At 44.5% G+C, this 20,327-nt stretch overlaps 1 protein-coding gene across 1 annotated transcript; it reads right to left on the reverse strand.

Annotated features, from left to right (window-relative positions):
- Positions 1 to 2,384: 2,384 nt before the first annotated feature.
- On the reverse strand, positions 2,385 to 3,251 carry LOC117593494 (trace amine-associated receptor 1-like). The gene is made up of 2 exons (XM_034288888.1): positions 2,905 to 3,251; positions 2,385 to 2,517 (listed from the first exon to the last, which is right to left on the reverse strand). Exons 1-2 carry the CDS (start codon positions 3,249 to 3,251, stop codon positions 2,385 to 2,387), a joined length of 480 nt encoding a protein of 159 aa, XP_034144779.1.
- Positions 3,252 to 20,327: the final 17,076 nt, after the last annotated feature.

Raw genomic sequence — 20,327 nt, forward strand, 5'->3', positions numbered from 1 at the left:
GTAGTCAGTCACTCATTCACTCACTCAGTAAGAGACATTCACTCTTCTTGGCCGGCTCAAAAACAGAAATTTAGCCCCAGTGCAATTTCTATCAAAAGATGACGTTAGTCATGAATATTTCTACTTCAAAGAATTAAGGTGTGTTTCTGAATTCAATGATTATTTTTTCTGAGCTCAGGCAGAAGACAGTGTTACACTGTGTAATGCAACCTTGTTGAATTCCCTTCGTTCTGAGGTATATGTTTGACGTATATAGACTCTTTTAGGACAGTCTATATTATAGATACTCTAAATGGTATCTATAAATGAATTGTTAGCCCAAACGGCCGGGACTGATCATGAAGTAAACTGAACATACATAATTATATTACAATTGTATCATACGTCTGTTTCTCGTCTTCCTTAACATGAGAGATAGTAATTGCATATGTTTAAAGTTAGGTTAAGTACAACTGATTATAGACTTTTTTTATTTGTAAGCTTACATATACACTATATGATCAAAAGTATGCGGACACCCAACCATCACACCCATATGAGCTTGATGGACATCCCATTCCAAAACCATGGTCATTAATATGGAGTTGGCCCGCTCTTTGCAGTTATAGCATCAGCCACTCTTCTGGAAAGGCTTTCCACAAGATTCTGGAGTCTCTGTGAATTTCGGCCTTTTCAGCCAAACAAGCATTTGTGAGGTCAGGCACTGATGTTGGGCTAGAAGGCCTTGGCTCGCAATTGCCGTTCCAATTCATCCCAAAGGTGTTCAAATGTTGATGTCCGGGCTGTGTGCAGGCCACACGAGTTCCTCCAAACAAACCTTTCCTGTAGCTAGACGTAAAATGGCATCCACAGCATTTTCAAAGGCACCCCAAATCAGATATGTTTCTAATATTTGGTCTTTTGACAAATCACATTATATCTTTCAACATCAGGAATTTTCTCCAGCTTTCTGATTGGGGAAAATAAACACATTATATTGATGTGGCCTTAAAATGTATTGTGTTCTTTTAATCTCCACCCAACACAAGCCAGAAGAGGACGGGACACCCCTCAGAGTCTGGCTCCACTTTTATTTTATTTATCAGGTGTGTTCCCTTTGCTTGATTTTTGGATTCAAGCTGGTATCTCTACAAGCACTTAAAGACAACTGCAGATGTATTATTTTTTTCATGAAATACATTTTACTGACTGATTCTTTAAAAAGCATAATTTCTGAAAAAAATTAAAATCAGCCACTGTGTTTCCATTTCAAACAAAAGATGGTGATATTTTACAACATAGACACTCATGTACATTTAGAATTTGTTCATCCTATGATGACAACAGTTAACTGAGATATGAAATGTCAGAGCATTGTTACATGAAAGAAGCAATTACAGCAATGTACATATTATACCTTTGTTTGTTTTGAATGAAAATGTTCTGCCGTGCAAAGTCAAAAGCCGATAACTTAGTAATTTTTGGAACATAATATATTGGACAAACTATCTTGTCCACACATATCAGTCCAATACAAACAGGCTACGGGACATCTGCTTTCCACAGGCTGTAAGGCTGCTCAACTTGGGAAACCCTCCTCCCTTGTATCCATAGCCCATGCACACCTGTCACTTTATATCAAAGCTGGTTTAATGGAAGGGAGTGGCTGGAATATTCAGTAGAAAGCAAAAGGCAGCGTCACCGGCTTCTCTAACTGGAAATCTGCCGACGGAAAGCACCAAAGGTTTTGCAAGACATGCATCCAGCAAGGAACATTTGAAATGCAGTGCTCTCTGGAAGGAATACTGTACTCATAGTTCCACAGGCCCTCAGGTCTCCACAACTGTCAATGAGGGGCAACTGGCAAGGAATCACTTATATGTGAGCGTGATTGTGGATGTCAATAAGTTCCATTCATGATTTGATTTAGAAATAGTAGTTTTGTGTTGTTGTTACATAGCAGGATGATAACCTAATGTTTTGAAATAAAAAGATTATCCCCCTCACTATTTTAAACTGCCCCTTCAGACACTTTAGTCTTGGCACCGGGCCTGATGAGCTCAGCAGTCAAAACACAATTACATAGATTGCCTACCTTTTCTTGTAACCTGATTTAAATCCATTGCCAACAACACCTGAGAAGTTAAATCCACAACATGGGTTTTGAGCATTACTCGCTGAAGTCCATAACATGGGTCATTTTTGAGTATCCTACTCTGGCATTCATTCAATTAAATCCAAAACATGAGTCTTGTATTCTTAACTTCTCATTGCGTTAGTAAACATTGCACTCAATAAATGGGTTATGAAATAACAACAAAGCAACTTGAAGTCTTTTTTCTCAGTTCTACACTGGCGAGTTAAGGTACATAACGCATATAGGGCTGTATAGGAATGTAAATTAACTACAAATGCCTTAACTGCAGAGTTAATATTTGTTTTGTTGCCACTTTGAACCATGGATAAAAGAAAGCATAAATTATGGGATTAATAAAGGAATTAACAAGTGGAAGAAATGTGACAAAATATGATGCTAAACTGTTATTTGATGAAAATAAAAAAGTTAAAAAAAATGGATTCCAAAAGAGTAGATAATTGAAAACAACAATACCAAGTGTTTTTGTTGCTTTTCTCTGAGACTTGTTTGCTTGTATAGTTTTAACACCAGACACAGTGGCAACCTTTTTGGAATATACCTGTCTGGCTTGTGATCTGGCCACCAGAAATATTTTCAAATATAGTGTTAATATAATAGAGCACGGGACAACGAATGTTACTACAATGTCCATTATATTAACCCAGAAATGTCCATCAAGTAAATAGCATTCTTCAAAACATCTACTTGGTACCTGTACATCTACATATAAATTTATGAGAGTAGCATCATATATGATACAACAACACCAGGTGATGGAAATACAACACATAGTTCTTCTAGTTGTTATTTTCAAGTGGTACAACAGTGGATCACACACAGCAACATAACGGTCAATTGATAATAAGATCAAATTACCGAGAGAGGAACTTTCACTTAAAGAAGTGGTATACATAAGCAATGCACAGAAATATTCACCAAGTACCCAGCAAGATTCTATTATAGCTACAGTATTTGCTGGTATCACAATGAGTCCCACCAGGAGATCTGACACAGCCAGAGAGAGGATGAGCAGGTTGGTTGGAGTCTGGAGCTGCTTGAAGTGAGAGATGGAGATGATCACAATTAGGTTCAAAAATACTGTCACAATTGAAATTAATGAAAATAAAATGTACATTGTTGTATACATATATAATGATATCGAAGTCTTTCTGCAAGAAGAGTTTCCATCTTGAATACAGTATTGAACATCTTCATGTTCCTCCATTTGTAATAAAAGGTAAAATGCAGAGGTCCTCCTGCTTGGTCCTGTGTGTGACCCTGTCAGGTCAACCTTCTGACAAACTCTGAGCTCTGCTGCTGTTTTATTCCTGACTGAAAAAAACACATTCACATTCTCAGAGTCTTTCTGAATGCACATAGCTAGTGTCAACACACACATACACACACACACACACACACCAAAACATACACACCACAAGGACACGGGAGAACACCAGTGAACAAATCCTTTGCAAAAGACTTGATGTAATACATGACATGACTGGATGATTTGATTGGATCCTGCTAGCCTCTGATTCAGCCTTATGATACACTGACAGATGAATAGAATTTCTCAAATCCTGACTATTTTAATGGGAACAATAGTAAGGCAGCTGTTTTCATCCAAGTCTATTTTACATGGAGAATATTAATGACTGTTCAGGTCATAATAATTTTTTTAATGAGAAATAGGTTGATGGTGTTGGAGGATGTTGGAGCGATATTCACATCATGATGCCACGCTACATGGTAGCTTTCCTTAAGTAGGACCCAATTCCAACTTCAAATGTTCTGTTATTTGACAATGTAAGTTTGAAAACACTTTCATGAGGAAGCTTGCCCCTTCTCTCCCAGACTGAGAGAGTGCACAGAGAGACAGTCCAAATATTACTGCAAGCGATTTATTGACCTTAGATGTATTGTAGATATTCATTGTTATTTCCCTTTTGGTCACTCCAGTATGGTTTTGGCTGTATGTTTTTGGGTCATTGTCCCACCATGAGATACATTTTTCCCAAGTCCCAGGTCTTCTGCAGACAGAAATTGTCCAGTCCCTGATTCAGGCAACCATCCCCAAAGCATGGTGTTGCCACCACAATGCTTCACAGTAGAGATGGAGTTTTTAGGATGTTGTGCAATGCTAGGCTTGTGGCAAACCTAGAGCTTGATGCAAATAAATACACATTGTTCTTAATCAATCAAATGTGTTTTACTTCTTACATTAGCAAATGTCACAAAGTGCTTATAGAGACCCAGAAACCCCAATGAGGTAGTAAAAACATCAGTTGATGCCTATGAAAGACTATAGAGGCGCCAGACTCTGAGAGGTGGTCAGATCTCTTCTGACATTTGCTGGGTAATGAATATGAGAGCACATGACCTGTCAAGGCGACTATTAATATTATAAACACACAACAGTGTTGATTAATACATGAAATGCAAACTATAAATGCCCTATAAAGCATTTATTACCAAACATAATTTTATATTTCCAGTTTTTGCATAATATTGTATTTTGCATTTTGCTATGTTATCTCATAGTATGCATTTTTGTAAATTTGATGTACAACTGTTTCAGTATTTATTTCAATTGGAAGGTTACATATATACATTTTATCTTATCAAATATGATGTCTGTAGCAGAAAGTGAGAATATAAATATTTATAATGTGACAGGTAAAAAGTTAGAATTGAGATTTTTAAAAGGTGACAGATATAATGTCAGTATGGACATTTTTAAGAATTGACCGGTGAAAATTCAGGATGGACATTTTTAAAAGGTGACAGGTATTAGGTCAGGATGGACCTATTTTTTTTAAATGTGACAGTTATAACGTAAAGATTGAGAGGCACTGGATGTAGCTGGCTCCATACGACAAACATTCTGGAGTTTAAGGCTGGTTTGGTTGACAATCTGCTTTCATGTAGTTTAACGTTAAAGTCATTCACTGCATTTTCACAGGCAGCCCAATTCTGTCCTTTTGACCAAACACGTTATATCTTTTAAAATCAGTTATTTTGTCCAGCTCTCTGACTGATAAAAACAAAACCCATTATACTGATGTGGCCATTAACGGACACATGCTCTTATAATCTCCACCCAGCACATGCCAGAAGAGGATGGGACACCTGTAACAGTCCGGCACCTCTTTAACCACTACGCCACGGCATTACACGTTTCAGCAATCGCTAGACTCCATTGAGGATTGTGTTAAACTGACTAACGTTTCTTATTAAGTTTACCTCCACCGTAGCGTCTATTAACTGTATTGCTTTTGCCATTGGCCGTTTTAACAGCTTATTAGCCAGTAATAGGATTACTAGAATCTGCTTACTTCCTAGGAATAATCATAAGAATTGAGCAATACTACTGTATGTTAAGCCAGCATAACACATACTTTGCTTCGCCTGCGAGGATATACATACTCAGGACCTATAGTTCACCAGTCCGCTTCTCTAACCACTTTGAGTGACTGTCTACCCCTTGTTAAATAGCATTCACTCAGTAAGAGAAATTCACTCTTCTTGGCCGGCTCTGCTTACGCGGTCCGGCAAAAAATAGAAATTCAGCCACAGTGCATCATTTTTAATCAAAAGATGATGTTTGTCATGAATATTTCTACTTTAAAGAATTAAGGCGTGTTTCTGAATTCAATGATTATTTTTTTCTGAGCTCAGGCAGAAGACAGTGTTACAGAGTGTAATGCAATCTTGTTGAATTCCCTTCGTTCTGAGGTATATGGTTGACGTATATAAAACCTTTTAGGAGAGTGTGACAGATAAGGAAGTACATAATGACCTGTCCTCTAAATGGTATCTATAAATAAATTGTTAGCCCAAACGGCCCAGAACTGATCATGAAGTAAACTGAACATAAATAATTATATCACTCATCATACGTCTGTTTCTCGTCATCCTTAACATGAGAGATAGTAATTGCGTACGTTTAAGGTTCAGTACAACTGATTATTGACTTTTTTTATTTGTAAACTTACATATACACCATATGATCAAAAGTATGCGGACACCCAACCATCACACACATATGAGCTTGATGGACATCCCATTCCAAAACCATGGTCATTAATATGGAGTTGGCCCGCTCTTTGCAGTTATAGCATCAGCCACTCTTCTGGGAAGGCATTCCACAAGATTCTGGAGTCTCTGTGAATTTCGGCCTATTCAGCCAAGCAAGCACTTGTGAGGTCAGGCACTGATGTTGGACGAGAAAGCCTGGCTCACAATCACTGTTCCAATTCATCCCAAAGGTGTTCAAAGGTTGAGGTCCGGGCTCTGTGCAGGCCACACAAGTTCCTCCAAACGAACCTTTCCTGTAGCTATACGTTAAAGGCATTCACAGCATTTTCAAAGGCAGCCCAATTCAGAAATGTTTCCAATATTTGGTCTTTTGACCAATCAAATTATATCTTTTAACATCAGGTATTTTTTCCAGCTCTCTGATTGGTAGAAATAAACACATATTGATGTGGCCTTAAAAGGCATTGTGTTCTTATAATCTCCACCCAATATAAGCCAGAAGAGGAGGGGACACCCCTCAGAGTCTGGCTTCACTTTTATTTTATTTATCAGTTGTGTTGTTTTTGCTTGATATTTGGATTTGAGCTGGTATCTCTACAAGCACTTAAAGACAACTGCAGATGTATTTTTTTTTTCATGAAAGACATTTGAGTGACTGGTTCTTTAAAAAGCATAATTACTGAAACAAATGTACATCAGCCACTGTGTTGTGGAGTGTGTAGAAAGAACTTGGAGCCAAACGCAGGGAGGCGATAACGAAACTGTATTCTTAATTAAATCAAACACAAAGGCACGCTATCACACGCCGATCAAAACGCTCAAACGAACGTGCCTCTCTCCACAATAGAAAGACATAGAACAATACCACACAAAGACACCCAGAAACACAGGAACTAATATAGGCAACCTAATGAGGGAATGGACACCAGGTGTGTGCAATAACAAGACATGACAGTGCCGTGGGAGGAGGAGCGGCGTGGCTAGAAGACCGGCGACGACGGTAGACCTCGTTACAGTACCCCCCCCTTGACGCGCGGCTCCCGCAGCGGGCCCCCGCCGGCCCCGAGGCCGACCCAGAGGAAGCCGCGCAGGACGATCAGGGCGCCGACGATGGAAGTCGGTGAGGAGCTCAGGATCAAGAATGTCCACCGCCGGCACCCAGCAACGCTCCTCCGGGCCGTACCCCTCCCACTCCACCAGGTACTGCAGGCCCCTCCCCCGGCGCCTCGAGTCGAGGATGGAACGGGCCCTCCTCGATGTCCAGAGGGGGCGGAGGGACCTCCCGCACCTCAGACTGCTGGAGGGGACCAGCCACCACCGGCCTGAGGAGAGACACATGGAACGAGGCATTAATCCTGTAATCAGGTGGAAGTTGCAATTTATAGGTTACCTCGTTCACTCTCCCCAGGACTTTGAACGGCCCTACAAACCGCGGGCCCAGCTTCCGGCAGGGCAGGCGGAGAGGGAGGTTCCGGGTCGAGAGCCAGACCCGGTCGCCCACAGCGTAGACCGGGGTGTCGTTACGCCGGCGGTTAGCAGTGGACTGTGTCGATGTGCTACAGACCAGGAGTCCTCGGCGCGCCGGAACCAGTCGTCCACCGCCGGAACCCCAGTCTCGGGCTGGCTCTGCCAGGGTACCAAGACCGGCTGGTACCCCAGGACACACAGAAAGGGAGTCAAGGACGTGGAGGAGTGGCGGAGTGAATTCTGAGCATACTCTGCCCAGGGCAGGAACTCCGACCACTCCCCCGGCCGGTCCTGGCAATAGGACCGCAGGAACCTCCCCAGGTCTTGGTTCACACGCTCCACCTGCCCATTAGCTTCGGGGTGGAACCCGGAGGTGAGACTGACCGAGACCCCCAACCGGCCCATAAAGGCCTTCCAGACCCGAGACGTGAACTGAGGGCCCCGGTCTGATACAATGTCCTCCGGCACCCCGTAGTGCCGGAAGACATGGGTGAATAGAGCCTCTGCGGTCTGCAGAGCCGTCGGGAGACCAGGGAGGGGAAGGAACCGGCAGGACTTTGAAAACCGATCCACAACAACCAGGACCGTGGTATTGCCTAGTGAGGGGGGGAGATCGGTCAGAAAATCAATGGACAAGTGAGACCATGGTCATTGTGGAACGGGCAAAGGATGTAACTTACCCGCCGGAAGGTGTCTTGGTGCCTTACACTGAGCGTACACCGAACAGGAGGACACGTACGCCCTCACATCCTTAGCCATACCAGGCCACGAGTACTTATCGGTAAGGCAGCGCACAGTACGGTCTATGCCCGGGTGACCCGTGGAAGGGGACGTGTGGGCCCAGTAGATGAGACGGTCACGAACATCCAGCGGGACGTACTGACGATCCGCAGGACACTGAGGTGGCCCAGGATCGCTGCGCAACGCTCGCTGAATGTCCGCGTCCACGTCCCACGCAACCGGCGCCACAATGCACGAGGCGGGCAGAATCGGTGTTTCATCTACCCGCCTTTCAACCGCGTCGCACAACCGTGACAGCGCGTCTGCCTTGGCGTTTTTCGTACCCGGAACGTATGAAAGCGTGAAATCGAACCGGGAAAAAAACAACCCCCTGGCGAGGGTTCAGTCTCCTCGCCGCCCGGATGTACTCCAGGTTACGGTGGTCGGTCCAGACTACAAACGGATGTCTCGCTCCCTCGAGCCAATGTCTCCAAACAGTCAAGGCATTAAACACAGCCAACAGTTCCCTGTCACGACGCCATAGTTGCGCTCTGCCTCACTGAGCTTTCGCGAGTAAAAAGCGCAGGGGCGACGCTTAGGAGGGGTACCCGACAGTTGGGACAATACAGCACCTATCCCCACCTCCGAGGCATCCACCTCCACTATGAATGGCAGTGACGGATCAGGGTGAGCCAGAACCGGGGCAGCGGTGAACATTCTCTTAAGGGTGCGAAATGCGACGTCTGCCTCGGTCGTCCAGGTGATCCGGCTCGGCCCACCCTTCAACAAGGAAGTAATAGGAGCTGCCACCTTGCCGAAGCCCGGTATAAACCTACGGTAGAAATTGGCAAACCCAATAAATCGCTGCACAGCCTTAACCATGGTGGGAACGGGCCAATTATGCACGGCTGACACGCGATCGACCTCCATTTCCACCCCACCGGCGGAAATCCGAAACCCGAGGAAGGAGACGGCTCGCTGGAAGAACGCGCACTTCTCTGCTTTAGCGTACAGGCCATGCTCCAACAGCCGCTTCAGCACCCTGCGAACGAGAGACACATGCTCAGCACGCGTAGTGGAATACACGAGGATGTCGTCAATGTAAACCACAACTCCGCGCCCCAGCATGTCCCTAAACACATCGTTCACAAAGGACTGAAACACTGCCGGGGCATTCATCAACCCATATGGCATCACCAGGTATTCGTATTGACCCGTGGTGGTGCTGAAGGCCGTTTTCCACTCGTCTCCCTCTCGGATTCTCACCAAATTGTACGCACTCCGGAGGTCCAGTTTCGTGAGGAAGCGCGCCCCATGCATTGACTCAATATATTGGGAAATCAGGGGGATAGGATATGAGTACCAGATCGTCAGTTTTTTTAACGCCCTGTAGTCAATGCACGGACGCAAACCCCCATCCTTCTTCCTCACAAAAAAGAAACTTGAGGAGGCAGGCGAGGTGGAACGGCGGATCTGCCCCTGCCGCAGGGATTCGGCCACATAGGTCTCCATCGCTGCGGTTTCTGCCTGCGACAGGGGATACACATGACAATAAGGCGGCACAGCATCTCCCTTTAGGTTTATAGCACAATCCCCAGACCGACAAACGACTAGCCATGGTCTTCGAAAAGACCAGTGCTAAATCAGCATATTCCGGGGGAATGTGCACTGCAGAGACATTGTCTGGACTTTCCACTGAGGTCGCACCAACGGAAACACCTAGACACCTCTCCTGACACCCCTGAGACCACCCTGTCAACACTCTCTGCGACCAGGAAATAGTTGGGTTGTGTCCCGACAACCATGGAAGACCCAGCACCACAGGGAAAGCAGGAGAGTGAATAACATGAAACTCAATCTGTTCGGTATGGGCGTGCTGTACGGTCATCGTGATAGGGACCGTGACGTGCTCAACGAGACCAGTGCCTAGTGGTTTGCTGTCTAAGCCCGTAATGGACCTAGGTTGAGACAATGGCACCAGCGGAAGGCCACCAAAAGTGTCATGTGCTTCGCAGAGAGCCCTGACAGTGTGTGTGGTCTACTCACCTGACTCAGTGTAGGGGTGTCAGGCTTCCTCCACTCGACCCTCTCTCGCTGGAAACAGTAGGAGGCAGAATGTCCCTTCCTCCCACAAAAGGAACACTCCCTAGGCCGCACTGTCTCCCTTCGTGCGGCGCCTCCCACTTCCATGGGTTCAGGTCCGGCGACGGGGTGTACCGGAGGGGGCTGATCATTCCCGGTGCGTCCGCGGGTGGCTAGCAGATTGTCCAGCCGGATCACCATGTCGACGAGCTGGTCGAATGTCAACATGGCGTCCCGGCATGCCAGCTCCCTACGGACGTCAGACCGTAAGTGGCACCGGAAATGATCAATAAGTGCCCTGTCGTTCCAGCCCGACCCCGCCGCCAGGGTCCTGAACTCCAGGGTGAAGGCCTGTACGCTCCTTGTCCCCTGCCTCAGGTGCACGAGACGCTTGCCGACCTCCTTGCCGTCGGGCGGGTGATCGAACACGGCCCGGAAGAGGCCGACGAACGCCCCGTAGTGGGCCAACTCCGGCCCGTTGGTGGACCAAATGGAGTTGGCCCAGTCCAACGCCTTGCCCCTCAGGCAGGAGACAAGAGTCGAGACCTTCTCCCTATCCCCCGGGTGAGGGCTGAGGGAGGCGAAATATAGCTCCAACTGGAGCAAAAACCCAGAGCACTGGGCTGCGTCTCCGCTGAATCCCTGAGGAAGGCTCAGTTGAATGGTCCTCCTCTGCGACGGTGGAGACGATGGCAGGGGCACTTCGGCCGGGTTGAGTATGGGTGGTTGCTGCTCTGGTGGCAGCCTCGCCTCCAACCGCCGCATAGCCTGGACCATCTCGGTCATGGCCTCCCCCAGGGACGCAATCATGTTGCCATGTTGGTGGAGTAGGTCACTCCCCGCTGACTCCATTCTGGTGTGGTATTCTGTCAGTGGAGTGTGTAGAAAGAACTTGGAGCCAAACGCAGGGAGGCGATAACGAAACTGTATTCTTAATTAAATCAAACACAAAGGCACGCTATCACACAGCGATCAAAACGCTCAAACGAACGTGCCTCTCTCCACAATAGAAAGACTTAGAACAATACCACACAAAGACACCCAGAAACACAGGAACTAATATAGGCAACCTAATGAGGAAATGGACACCAGGTGTGTGCAATAACAAGACATGACAGTGCCGTGGGAGGAGGAGCGGCGTGGCTAGAAGACCGGCGACGACGCGCGCCGAATACCACGTCGGGGGGGATGGCGCGCGTCCTCCACACGCGTCCTCGTTACAAAAACAAAATAAGATGATATTTAACAACATAGACATGTACATTTAGAATTTGTCCATCCTATTATGACAACAGGTAACTGAGATTACAGGAACAGCACTGTACATACTGTGACAATATTATACCTGTGTTTTTTTTTAATGTAAATATACTGCCGTGCAAAGGCAATAGACCGTAACTTCAATTGGGGTTGAAAATTGGACAAATTGGACATATTGGACAAATATCTTGTCCACACATATCAGTCCAATACAAACAGGCTACGGGACAGCTGCTTTCCACAGGCTGTAAGGCTGCTCAACTTGGGAAACCTGTCACTTTATATCAGACACACCTGTCACTTTAAAAATTGCACTACAGTTGTTTAGATGTATAGTTATTATTATTGATTGATTGGGTTATCGTCTTATCCTTTTTTTATTATTATAATTACTGTTACTTTTCAACTTTTAACTGCACTGTCGGGAAGAAGGAAAATCAAGCATTTCATTGTCGTAACTTATTGCAAATGACAAATAAACCTTTGAACGTTGAACACGATATCTTGGACAAGATATCTTCTCACATAAAATATTTTAAGCATGTTATCGGATTGTTAACTTTTGCCACTGTGCAAAAACTATTCAAACATGGTTCTGAAACACAGCGCTGTTATTTCAGATTGAGATCCATGGACAGAGCTGTTTGTTGTGCGCTGTCAAGAGATTCATTTATTACAGTTGAACCTCACGGTACGCTGTACAATATATAAAAAAAAAAGGTTTAAACTTTTAACACTTAAGCTAGCTTGCATGCTAGTTTGCTAGTTCAAGTTTCGTCATCCCATTACTTAGCCGAATAAGGATGAAGGATATCAGAACCACCCCCAAAATGCTCCTTTTGGAGCATTTTGCAAAAGCTGGTTTACTGGATGGGAGAGGCTGGAATATTCAATAGGTAGTGATGCTGCCTTTTGCTTTCTATGTCGGATGGAAAGCACTGGCTTTTCTAAATGGAAATCTGCCGACGGAAAGCACCAAAAGGTTTTGCAAGAGATGCCTCCAACAAGGAACATTTAAAATGCGGTGCTCTCTGGAAGGAATACTGTGCTCGTACCGCCACAGGTGCTGAGGTCTCCACAATTGTCAATGAGGGGCAACTGGCAAGGAATCACTTATATGTGAGCGTGATCATGGATATCAATGAGTTTCTTTTATCACTTGATTTAGAAATAGTAGTTTTGTGTTGTTGTTGCATAGCAGGATGATAACCTAATGTTTTGATATAAAAACAAATTATCCCCCTCACTATTTTAAACTGCCCCTTCAGTCACTTTAGTCTTGGCACCGGGCCTGATGAGCTCAGCAGTCACAATTAAATAGATTGCCTACCTTTTCTTGTAACCTGATATAAATCCATTGCAAACAAAACCTGAGAAGTTAAACCCACAACATGGGTTTTGAGCATTACTTGCTGAAGTCCATAACATGGGTTGTTTTTGAGTATCCTACTCTGGCATTCATCCAATTCAATCCAGAGTCTTGTATACTTTACTATTCATTGCTTTAGTAAACATTGCACTCAATATATGGGTTATAAAATAAGTCCTAATGATTTGTGAGTTGGAAATGCACCTTTGTGACCTTCAAACAGACATTAATGAATTCTCTATTACTTTATGTTTATATTATGTATAGGCCTAATTGTGCCATGATCACTAGATTTTATGTAGATGTTATCATTATAATCATATACTTATTTCATAAAGTGATTAGCAACCAAGTGAGCGATCAAATGGAACTTCTGCCTTGGCATGACCCCTTTTTATTTTGCAGACAATGCAAAGGCAGAGTACATTAACTTTCGAGTAATCCTCAAAGGTCAAAATTGAGCTAAAGATTTTTATGTAGATCAACAACTTCTGCCTACAATCCATTTGTTGGACAACAAAACAACTTGAAGTCATTATTCTCAGTTCTACACTCTGGTGAGTTAAGGTACATAACGCATATAGGGCTTTATAAGAATGCAAATTAACTACAAATGCCTTAACTGCAGAGTTAATATTTGTTTTGTTGCCACTTTGAACCATGGATAAAAGAAAGCATAAATTATGGGATTAATCAAGGAATTAACAAGAGGAAGAAAGGTGACAAAATATGATGCTAAATTGTTATTTGATGAAAATAAAAAAGATGATAAAAAAAATGGATTCCAAAAAACGAGATAATTGAAAACAACAATACCAAGTGTTTTTGTTGCTTTTCTCTCAGACTTGCTTGCTTGTATAGTTTTAACACCAGACACAGTGGCAGCCTTTTTTGAATATACCTGTCTGGCCTGTGATCTGGCCACCATAAATATTTTCAAATATAGTGTTAAAATAATAGAGCATGGGATAACGAATGTTATTACAATGTCCATTATATTAACCCAGAAATGTCCGTCAAGTAAATAGCATTCTTCAAAACATATACTGGGTACCTGTGCATCTACATATATATTTATGAGAGTAGCATCATATATGATACAACAACACCAGGTAATGGAAATACAACACATAGTTCTTCTAGTTGTTATTTTCAAGTGGTAAAATAGTGGATCACACACAGCAACATAACGGTCGAAAGATAATAAGATCAAGTTGCCAAGGGATGAAGAAGCACATAAGAAAATGGCGTAGAGAAGCAACGCACAGAAATATTCCCCAAGAACCCAGCATGATTCCAGTATTGCTACAGTACTTGCTGGTATCACAATGAGTCCCACCAGGAGATCCGACACAGCCAGAGAGAGGATGAGCAGGTTGGTTGGAGTCTGGAGCTGCTTGAAGTGAGAGATGGAGATGATCACCAGTAGGTTCAAAAACACTGTAACTACTGAGATCAATGAGAAGAAGGTGTACAGTGTTATGTAAATAAATGTTGACATTGAAGTCTTTCTGCAAGAAGAGTTTCTGTCTTGAAAACAGTATTGAGCATCTTTAGGTTCCTCCATTTGTAATAAAGGGTAAAATGCTGAGGTCCTCCTGCTTGGTCCTGTGTGTGACCCTGTCAGGTCAGCCTTCTGACAAACTCTGAGCTCTGTTTCTCTTTTTATCCCTGACTGATAGCCAATCCCCCTATTTCCACAGACACACACACACACACACAAACAAGGGATGACAAAAACGAAGAAATTATTGGATAGTACATAATCTGACACTAATGGCTGGTCATGTATCCACCCAGCTGTACTGACAGACATTTTACAATTTCTTAAATTCTGAGCATTTTATTTAAGACAATAAAGATTATGTTTCAAATAATCCAAGGCTGTTCTACATGGGAAATAGGATGTTGGTAGGTGATGTCAGTGTCCCAGTTTTGGATTATAATAGGAGCCATGATGGCTATATACCAACGCCACATGCCAGTCTTCCAGTATGTAAAAAATTTGAAAGTAGAAAGTTCATGAGGCCAGTACGACTGCAGTGCTGCCTCTGCTTTATCCCCTCGAGGGAAGTGTTTTCCCTAGGGCATGGTGCCACGACAGACAGACACATCTATACATTCCACTGGTAATATACACATGCTTAATACATTTTCCTGCCCTCCTCTATTTGCTCTTCTGATTAGATGCAAACTGCATTTCGTTGTACTGTATTTGCACTTTGTACTGTAATGACAATAAAGTTGAATCTAATTAAAAATCTAATCAAAGTCTGCACGCTGCCATTAATTGTTTATCAACCTTTGTTCTAGTACTTGACACAAAATAATGTCTGACTATTTTCAACTTTTATAATATATTCTAGCCAACAATAGTTAAATGAAAAAAGAAATGGAGAATTTCTCAGAATAATTATTTAAAATAAAAAATAAAAACTGACAATGCCTTGAATGCATACATGCACACTTCACACCAGGTTGAGAACGCCCTCCACCGGCCCGGTCCCTCAGCCCTTTTTTTTCATTGTGTTTTTGTTATGCTCGGTGTTCTTTTAATTAAAGATTCAACACAGACTACTCCTGCCTGCACCTGGTTCCTTGCTCCCGCAACACCACCATTCATTACACTGGTCAAAATTGTCCAGAAAATATGTATTGTTTTCAGACCTCAAATAATGCAAAGAATATAAATTCATATTAATTTTTCAACAACAAAATATTAATGTTTAAACATAGAAAGAGTTCAGAAATCCCCTCCTTGAACTGCCACATTAACGTGGTGGAGGGGTTTGAGTACCCGAGTGACCCTAGGAGCTATGTTGTCTGGGGCTATATGCCCCTGGTAGGGTCTCCCAAGGCAAACAGGTCCTAGGCGACGGGTCAGACTAAGAGCGGATCAAAACCCCCTTAATGATGAAAAACATTTTGTGTTCTGTGACGTCGCCCGGTATGGCGCAGCCGGGGCCCCACCCAGGAGCCAGGCCCGGGGTTGGGGCTCGTTCGCAAGCGCCTGGTGGCCGGGCCTTTCCCCATGGGGCCCGGCCGGGCTCAGCCCGAACGAGCGACATGGGGCCGCCTTCCCGTGGGCTCACCACCCACAGGAGGGACCATAAGGGGCCGGTGCGGAGAGGATCGGGCGGCAGTCGAAGGCGGGAGCCTAGACAACCCGATCCCTGGACACGGAAATTAGCTCTAGGGACGTGGAACGTCACCTCGCTGGCGGGGAAGGAGCCTGAGATTGTGCGTGAGGTTGAGAGGTTCTGACTGTTGTTTGTGCCTACGGGCCGAACGGCACTGCAGAGTACCCAACCTTCTTGGAGTCTCTGGGAGGGGTGCTGGAAAGTGCTCCGACTGGGGACTCTATCGTTCTACTGGGGGACTTCAACGCCCACGTGGGCAACGACAGTGACACCTGGAGGGGCGTGATTGGGAGGAACGGTCCATCAGTGCACGTGGCACCAGGACACCCTAGGCCGCAGGTCGATGACCGACTTTGTTGTTGTTTCATCTGACCTGCGGCCGTATGTCTTGGACACTCGGGTGAAGAGAGGGGCGGAGCTGTCAACTGATCACCACCTGGTGGTGAGTTGGATCCGATGGCGGGGGAGGAAGCTGGACAGACTCGGAAGGCCCAAGCGTACTGTAAGTGTCTGCTGGGAACGTCTGGCCGAGTCTCCTGTCAGAGAGATCTTTAACTCCCACCTCCGGCAGAGCTTCGACTGGATCCCGAGGGAGGCTGGAGATATTGAGTCCGAGTGGACCATGTTCTGCACCGCTATTGTCGAAGCGGCCGCTCTGAGCTGTGGCCGTAAGGTCTCCGGTGCCTGTCGAGGCGGCAATCCCCGAACCCAGTGGTGGACACCGGAAGTAAGGGATGCCGTCAAGCTGAAGAAGGAGTCTTATCAGGCCTGGTTGGCTTGTGGGACTCCTGAGGTAGCTGACGGGTACCGACAGGCCAAGCGGACTGCAGCCCGGGTGGTTGTGGAGGCAAAAACTCGGGGCTGGGAGGAGTTCGATGAGGCCATGGAGAAGGACTATCGGCTGGCCTCGAAGAGATTCTGGCAAACCATCCGGCGCCTCAGGAGAGGGAAAAAGTGCCCTTAGAGGTGGGCAGCTGTTGACCTCAACTGGGGATGTCGTCGGAAGGAGTACTTTGAGGATCTCCTCAATCCCGCCGTCACGTCTTCTATTGAGGAAGCAGAGGATGAGGGCTCAGAGGTGGACTCGTCCATCACCCGGGCTGAAGTCAAAGAGGTGGTCAAGAAACTCCTCGGTGGCAAGGCACCGGGGGTGGATGAGATCCGCCCTGAGTACCTCAAGTCTCTGGATGTTGTGGGGCTGTCTTGGTTGACACGCCTGTGCAACATCGCGTAGCAGTCGGGGACAGTGCCTCTGGGATGGCAGACCGGGGTGGTGGTCCCTCTTTTTAAGAAAGGGGGACAGGAGGGTGTGTTCCAACGATAGGGGGATCACACTTCTCAGCCTACCCGGGAAAGTCTATGCCAGGGTTCTGGAGAGGAGAATACGGCCGATAGTAGAACCTCGGATTCAGGAGGAACAGCGTGGTTTTCGTCCAGGCCGTGGAACACTGGACCAGCTCTATACCCTCTACAGGGTGATGGAGGGTTCATGGGAGTTTGCCCAACCAATCCACATGTGTTTTGTGGATTTGGAGAAGGCATTCGACTGTGTCCCTCATGGCATCCTGTGGAGGGTGCTTCGGGAATATGGGGTCCTGGGTCCATTGCTAAGGGCTGTCAGGTCCCTGTAGGAACGAAGCAGGAGCTTGGTCCGCATTGCCGGCAGTAAGTCAGACTTGTTCCCTGTGCATGTTGGACTCCGGCAGGGCTGCCCTTTGTCGCCGGTTCTGTTCGTAATTTTTATGGACAGAGGGTGTCAGGTTTGGGGACCACACGATTTTGTCTCTGTTCTTTGCGGATGATGTTGTCGTGTTGGCCCCTTCAAGCCAGGACCTTCAGCATGCACTTGGACAGTTTGCAGCCGAGTGTGAAGCGGTGGGGATGAAAATCAGTACCTCCAAATCCGAGGCCATGGTCCTCAGTCGGAAAAGGGTGGCTTGCCCACTTCAGGTTGGTGGAGTTTAAGTATCTATGGGTCTTGTTCACGAGTGAGGGAAGGATGGAATGGGAGATTGACAGACGGATCGGTGCAGCTTCTGCAGTAATGCGGTCGATGTATCGGTCTGTCGTGGTGAAGAAAGAGCTGTGCCGCAAGGCGAAGCTCTCAATTTACCGGTCAATCTACGTTCCTACTCTCACCTATGGTCATGAGCTTTGGGTCATGACCGAAAGGACAAGATCCCGGATACAGGCGGCCAAAATGAGCTTTCTCCGCAGGGTGGCTGGGCGATCCCTTAGAGATAGGGTGAGAAGCTCGGTCACCCGGGAGGAGCTCAGAGTAGAGCCGCTGCTCCTCCACATCGAGAGGGGTCAGCTGAGGTGGCTTGGGCATCTGTTTGTGGGTCTTTTTATAAAGGCACTGACAACTTTTGCAAACAGTCCCTGACCAGCCATGCCAATAGCAAACAGCACCTGGTTTGCATGACAGCCAAGCAGGTGGCTGATGATCTGCCTTCAGGGCCCTTGACTGTACTGGTCAGGAATTTATATCAGATGCCCATCTGGTGAATGCACGACTTATAACAACCACGTACCTAGTAACCATTCACCTTGTTCTCCCGGGGATGAATGAGTTAGTGTTTTGTTTAAAAGTCAAATGTTTTGTTGACTTACCTTTTTATTATTTTTTATAATTAGAAATGTGATGAAAGAGATATTTTTAGTAGCCACCACATTGTTAATGAAAGTTTTAGCTTTGGTATTGTCTCTTATTCGCGCTAACGATGTCGCTCTGATATGCTACACTTATAACAATTTTGGCCAAAGTTTATACAGGAATTTCCTTTTTCTAGTTTTCTTTTAAAATAAAACATGATAATGCTCTATTACCTTCTGATTAAATTCACTGAAGATCACATATCACATAACACTTCAGGAGGGCCATTACGCCGCAGATTCTCTGCAAAGGTGCTATTGATGTGCATCCACCTGTCTTAGTATTTAAATAATCTAAACAATGGGACATACGTAAACTATACTATAAACACTATGTATTAGTCTTTTCATGAATGTGATGTATGTCGATTAACTAGGAAACAATTATTTTTTGCAGTAGTGTTAACAAAACAATCCCTTCATTATAATTACTTTTAATCAAAGAATATGTCATTAATTGAAACCTGAATTAGTGTTTATAGAAAAAAATGTAGTGTCTTCTTTTTCTACATACAACTTTATCCTCACAAACTTTGATATTGTAACTATTCAAGCGAAATTGAAATATCCAACTGAGACAAAAGATTTTGTATCAACCGATTGGCATTTAGTATTTCAAGATTGACATTGACCAGTGAATATAATAAAGAAGTTTTACGCAACATCAAAATGTTCTTTTATGAAAGAAGCAACAACAACAAGAATACAATATAGCATAATTACATTCAAAATATACCTGAATATTTTACAAACAAAAACAAAGTATCTACAAACGCTTTAGATTCAGAGTTAAAATACGTTTAGCTGTCACTTTGAACCATGGATAAAAGAAAGCATAAATTATTGGATTAATTAAGGAATTAATAAGTATCAAAAAACATACAAAAGCTGATGTTGAATTTCCACTTGCAACATGAATACATTGGTAAAAATAAATTGGAATATAACACATTAGATAGTTGAAAACAACAATAGCTAGAGTTTTTGATGCTTTTCTCTCAGACTTAATTGCCTGTTCATTTTTAACACCAGACACAGTGGTAGGGCCTTTAGAAAATACCTTTCTGGCCTGTGATCTGGCCACCACAAATATTTTCAAATAAAGTGTTAAAATAATAGAACACGGGATAACCAGTGAAATGAAGAGGTCCACGATGATACCTGAGAAAAATCCTTCGGAAAAATAGCATTCTTCAAAACATCTACTAGGTACGTGAACATTTACAGTGAGATTTAGAAAAACAGCATTATATATGATAGAACAACACCAGATAATAAATATGAACAACTTAATTCTTGGTATTGTTATTTTTGAGTGATACAGTAAGGGATCACAAACCGCAACATAACGGTCAAAGGATATCAAGATCAGATTACCTAGAGATAAAGATGTACATACCAAAAAGGTATAGAGAAGCAACACACAGAAATATTCCCCAGGAACCCAGCATGATTCCATTATTGCTACAGTCATTGATGG

The sequence above is a fragment of the Esox lucius genome, chromosome 20, assembly GCF_011004845.1.
Source record: "Esox lucius isolate fEsoLuc1 chromosome 20, fEsoLuc1.pri, whole genome shotgun sequence".
In the NCBI taxonomy this organism is placed as follows: Eukaryota; Metazoa; Chordata; class Actinopteri; order Esociformes; family Esocidae; genus Esox; species Esox lucius.

Bases quoted from the DNA above. Each gene is read 5' to 3' on its own strand.
- LOC117593494 (XM_034288888.1), bottom strand. From the start codon at position 3,251: ATGTACATTTTATTTTCATTAATTTCAATTGTGACAGTATTTTTGAAC. The intron at 2,518-2,904 runs GTGTTGTATTTC...ATCAAATAACAG, and splicing joins ATAACAACTAGAAGAACTAT to TTTAGCATCATATTTTGTCA.